Source organism: Sinocyclocheilus anshuiensis, unplaced genomic scaffold (assembly GCF_001515605.1).
Source record: "Sinocyclocheilus anshuiensis isolate Anshui unplaced genomic scaffold, SAMN03320099.WGS_v1.1 scaffold152, whole genome shotgun sequence".
NCBI classification, from domain to species: Eukaryota; Metazoa; Chordata; class Actinopteri; order Cypriniformes; family Cyprinidae; genus Sinocyclocheilus; species Sinocyclocheilus anshuiensis.
The window spans coordinates 1,179,476-1,184,998 of record NW_015555781.1 but is presented as its reverse complement, the minus strand read 5'-3'; the positions used below and the strand labels follow the sequence as shown (position 1 = coordinate 1,184,998).

The window sequence follows — 5,523 nt, the reverse complement described above, 5'->3', positions numbered from 1 at the left end:
TTCAAAAATATGGGGTCAATGAGCCCCCCCCCCCCCCCAAGAAGTTAATGCTTCTTAATATGCATTAAATTGATTAAATGCAACAGTAATTACTTTTATAAATTCACAAAAGGTTTATATTTCAAATAAATGCTTTTTTATTGATCAAAGAATCCTGAAAAAATGTATCATGGTTTATACACAAATATTAAGCAGCTCAACTTTTAACATTGATAATAATAAGAAATGTTTATTGAGCATCAAATCAGCATATTATAATGATTTCTGATGGATCATGTGGCACTGAAAACTGGAGTAATGATGCTGAAAATTTAGCTTTGTCATTAAAGAAATAAATTATCTTTTAAAATATACTCAAATATATTTTGAGAGTTATTTTAAACTATAATAATATTTCACGACATTACTATTTTTACAAATAAATGCAGCCTCTGTGAAAATAAGATTAATTCTTAATTCGAAAACATTAAAAAATCTTATCGACCCAAACTTTTGAACAGTAGTGTAAGTGCACATTTAATCAAAGTGAAGAATTGTAAAAAGTACTGCATGTAGTGCATTTCTTCAAGCTAATTTATTAAAGAGGTGAGGTCCAAAAGCCAGTTGTCTGAAAATAAATGCTTTAAGATTTGGAAAATGTTAAATATATGTAGTACAACTGTCATTCTGATAATATATTGCATACTATAATATTAAATATATGATATAATAATAAAAAATGCATATAGAAGTGTAAGCTTTTGGACCCAACTATCTGAATTTTTATTAGCCACAAAACAAAACTGTATGCATAAAATTGGGCAGAAATAACTGAAGCTTTCTCATTTTAGAGGATTACTGTATCGATAAGATCTGCATTTGACTGCAGCTGTTTCTAGTCTTCAGAATCCATAAATAACCTCGGTTATCAGACTCAATTGTACTGCACTCACTGCTGGTGTGCGAGAAATAGAGAGATAGATTCAAAAATAAAACCCTCAGGGTGACGGTGGGCAAGGACACTTAACTCATCGCATGCATCATCATAGAAGACATGATTCATATAGCAACTTTTTCTGAACAAAATGAATAAAATCCTCTTTTGACAAATATAAATATATTTATATTCGGGATAATATGTACAATGACATTTGCCATCATAAACACCATTGGTATTGGGGGTTGACAGAGCAGATTAGCACTCTTGCTATGGGTATACACACTTTCACAAAGACAGCAACGATCGATTGGCGTGTTGAAGCACGGACCGAGAGAACGATGAGGGATGAAGGGGGCGTTCGGCTATGAGAAGGCTGGTGGTGCAGAGAGCAGCAGCGGTTTAGTCCCGAGAGCCAGGCGAGTTGCCATCCTCCTCCAGTTCCCACTGAAAGTTTTGCCCTGTCATTTGGTAGAACATCATGTTAAAGGGCTTGTAGAATTTGTGCAGTCTGCGAATGACATCGGGGTCTATTTTGGGGTGAGTTCTGCCCTTGGACTTGCCAAGGCACCGTGGGGTACTGCTGTCCTCTGGCTTCTTCAAGCAAGGGAATCCCTTGGTTTTATTAAAATAGAAATGTTTGTCAGTAACAATACGCTTGAGTCCCAGGAAATCCTGCACCTTTGCCATCTCGCCGGCCGGATCAACGATAAGTCTCTCTCCGCTGACAAAGTGCATCTGTGAGAGCGGGAAATACTGCATCCAGGTCTCCAGGTGAAGCGCATAGATCCCTATTCGCAGGGCGCTCCACGACGCGTCGATCAGGCCCAGCGTTCGGTTCTTGAAGGCCAGCACTTCGAAAGTGGGAATCTCAGGCCTCTTGGAGAGCGTCTGAGTATAGTCCGAAATGGCTCTGGTCACTGGATTGCGGACGACTATGATTAGTTTAATGTCTCTCGCCATCGAGTGGATTCGCTTCGGAGCGCTGTTTGTCACGAAGTAGCTGGGCGTCTTCTCCATTGTGATCTGGCCCTCCAAAGTAGACGGCATCAGCTCCCTGCAAACACCAGAAGCGAGAGAAGCAAATTAGTGTGAAGCAGTTAACACGATGCACATGTCTTCATTATTAAACACAATACCTAAGGACATGGTACGTGCAAAATTGATTCAACTAGTAAGTGGTAAATTATTTGAAATCACACATGAAAATAACAATTATTATCACTGGACATAATGTTGCAAGTAGAAGTGTACAGCTAATTACAGCCACGGAGTAACATACAAGAGATAAAAGCCCAAAGATGAAACGTGTACGTGTATGAGTGCTCGTTGCTTAATTGATTCCATCTGTTACTCCTGGCACTGTTTTGGAACTTTAATAACGAGTTCACTGCATATCATTAATACTGCTGAGCCTGGGGTATTGTTTTATCATACATTTACTCAGAGTGTTACACTCTGTCCCAACAAGTACAAAGACTTTTTATAAAAATGTTTTAATGTATTCATTTTGGTTGCAGTTAGGTAAGCTTGCAGTATAACATTCTAGATATCACACCTAAACAATAAATGTAAAAAAAAAAAAAAAAAAAAGGGAAAGAAAAATCATTTTCTTTAACCTATTTTTTTAACAACAACAACAACAAATTGATAGCAAGCCAACATTTCTTGAGCATTTATTTAGGTATCAAAATAACAATCTGGACATTTAAATGAGATGTTTAAAAAATGAATGTTTCGAAAACAGTGAAAACATATTCTAGTTGATTATTATTTAGTCTTAAAAATGTATATTAATAATAAATAAATTACAAACAGACTCAAATGCAAATCTCTTCCAGGTTTTGTGAGATAAAACACTTTTAACTCACAACAAATGATTTCAATAACTTTTAAAAAGTAATGTCATAACATTTAGATGCAAGTTTTTTTTTTTTTTTTTTGTGCTGGCATTATGCTAGTTATTCAGATTTAAAAGAATCATATCAGAATCATATGTTATTGATTTGATTTTTGATATTTGATATTGCACTTTGATTTGAACACATTTTTATGATATATGTACCAGGCTAGATGTGGTAATGATGTTTATAAAATATTGCAAATGAATGTGCTAACAACAACATATGTTGCTGCAGTATTGTTAAAATATGTATACACTACATTTAAAATCTGGACATCTGTCAAAGTACGTACAGAAAATAAAAACATTACCACAACCTTTTTACAGCTTAAAAAAGGCACCCTATGCCCTTTCTCCTCTTCTTGTTCTGATTTAATGTTCAGATGCCTCACTGAAAGAACAACATATTAATTATGGCATTTTCTGTGATGAGAGATGTATGTGCTTTGAGTGATATGTCTGAGTGATAACAGTCAACTGTTTGTCACTGTATGAAGTATTGCATTCAACCTTTTATCACCAAGATCAAACTGGTAGATGAATCGGTGTGCTAGGCAAGAGTCATTCATAAAGTAAGGAAATTAAATAAATATTTATCTCTGTTTTGGGCTTATATTGCAATGTGATCCATGCCTCAGGAGTGCAAAACCAATGAATATTTAGCAAGCTCTCTGCTCTATGATCTATTCATACTGATCTATTCAGTATGATCCCTCATTAAATCTCACAACAAGAATTTGACCTAAATTTATGACTACATAATTAATTTGCCTTCAGTTCTACGTAATTGAGACACTATGGTACTCATCAGTACACACACAAAAAACTAAAAATCACAGACATCAAATTTAAATTCTATACATAACATTCACTAAAATAGCCTATAAATAAATAAATACAAATATTACATTATAATATTGGCAGTGTTGGGGAAGCTACTTCTTTAAGAGGCTATTTAATAGGAAGATATTTATACATTTCTAAAACACAGAACTGATAATATAATCAGATAATATAGTTTATAATTTAATTAGACAATTTATAATTTAAAAGTATTTCCCTGGCTTAAATACAATGAGTCTTTTTGAATTAATGAATCTAGATTAGGGTGACAGCATTACATTTCATCAGGTACTAACGCTAAAAATTTGAATACATATTAGTTCAAAATATTTAATTATATAAAAAAATCAAAGACTTGAACTTTGCACTAATGACAATGTCAAGTTATATTGCTACTTATTAAAATAAAGGCTACAGTAGTTTTACAATGTAAATTTCGCAGTCAACAACACAGGAAAAATAGTGGTAAAAATGCAAAAGACTTTGAAGAGAGACAAAGAAAATGCATGGTTTTAAATACACACAGTTGGTGGAAATATAATCCTTTCTGTGGCTGCATGGACTTAACCACCCAAAGCCAAACATAAACTTTTATTAAGCGATTTTGGCTGAATTAAAGCGTTACAGCATGAAGGTCTTACGTTAGGGCACAACGGTAAAAAAGCAGGTCTTTAGCTGAAGCCTGGCAAAATGTTCTGCAGTATTTATTATGCAATTCTTGAAATGTTTGCTTTTTTTGTTGTGTTTGACCTTTTCTAGCTTTTACCGGAGCAGGAAATAAATCAATAAATCCTTGTTAACCTGCCAGAAACAAAAAAATCAGAGTTTAAATACCTGGTTGCACACACTTTGCCAGAACTACAGACATATTAAACAAATAATGGAAAAGTTCACCCAAAAATGAAAATTAAAAAAAATAAATAAATAAATAAATTGTACTCACCTTCAAGCCATCCAAGATGTAGAAAAGTTTGTTTCTTCATCGGATCAGATTGGGAGAAAATCGTTTCTGATGAAGAAACAAACTCACCTACATCTCGGATGGCATGAGGGTGAGTACATTTTCAGCAAATTTTCATTTTTTGGGTGAACTATTCCTTTAAAATCTTTACATACCTTCACATTGAACAACATCACTTGTGCAATCACAAACATTTGTGTGAAGTCTAGGTAAATGAAGAACATGTGTTATTAAAAATTAATTAATTCTTACTCTTTCTCGTTCCCTTGAACCTCTCTGTAAGGACTCTTATTTCCACTCAAATTGCCACCAACTGCTCCTCATTATTATTACATTTACCATACTCAACAACAAGCAATGGGTAAGAATCAGCTGCTTTGTTACATTCGTACAATATATAATCTGTAATTCATCATCACCAGAATGACCTGGCTATATCATATTTAACCAACAATATATTTAAATGTTTTGAAAATTATTTTATTTTCTACACAACAATCTGATCACCTATAATCATATATTATTGACTTCCTGGATAACCATCTGTCAGTGTGCTTGTAGGTGAGGGGGAATTAATTTTTTTGCTGAAGGGACTGCAGATACTTATATCTGAAATTATATTTAAAAAGTGTGTTCTTTCATCCTGCATTCATGCTGCAAAACCTACTGGTATTAAAAAAAAAGGTTGCCAACACAGCTGAAGGTTCAAAGTGCACAGTAATGTGCAGAGGCAGCACACATTCTCACAATAGATTGGATACTGTATGTTCTGTTTCATACACTATACTGCAGCACCTCGTACAAGCTTCATTTATTATATAGATGCCGTGGGACTGTGGAACTGAAATATAAGCATTGTCCATAAAATTGTATTAAATGGAACTGTACCTCAGTTCACAG

The 5,523-nt window shown here is 34.1% G+C and overlaps 1 protein-coding gene across 1 annotated transcript; it reads right to left on the bottom strand.

The window, feature by feature from the left end:
• Window positions 1-1,089: 1,089 nt before the first annotated feature.
• LOC107674609 (heparan sulfate glucosamine 3-O-sulfotransferase 4-like) lies at window positions 1,090-1,966 on the bottom strand. The gene has a single exon (XM_016468636.1). It carries the CDS (start codon window positions 1,964-1,966, stop codon window positions 1,319-1,321), a length of 648 nt encoding a protein of 215 aa, XP_016324122.1. The 3' UTR covers window positions 1,090-1,318.
• Between the last annotated feature and the right edge of the window lie 3,557 nt (window positions 1,967-5,523).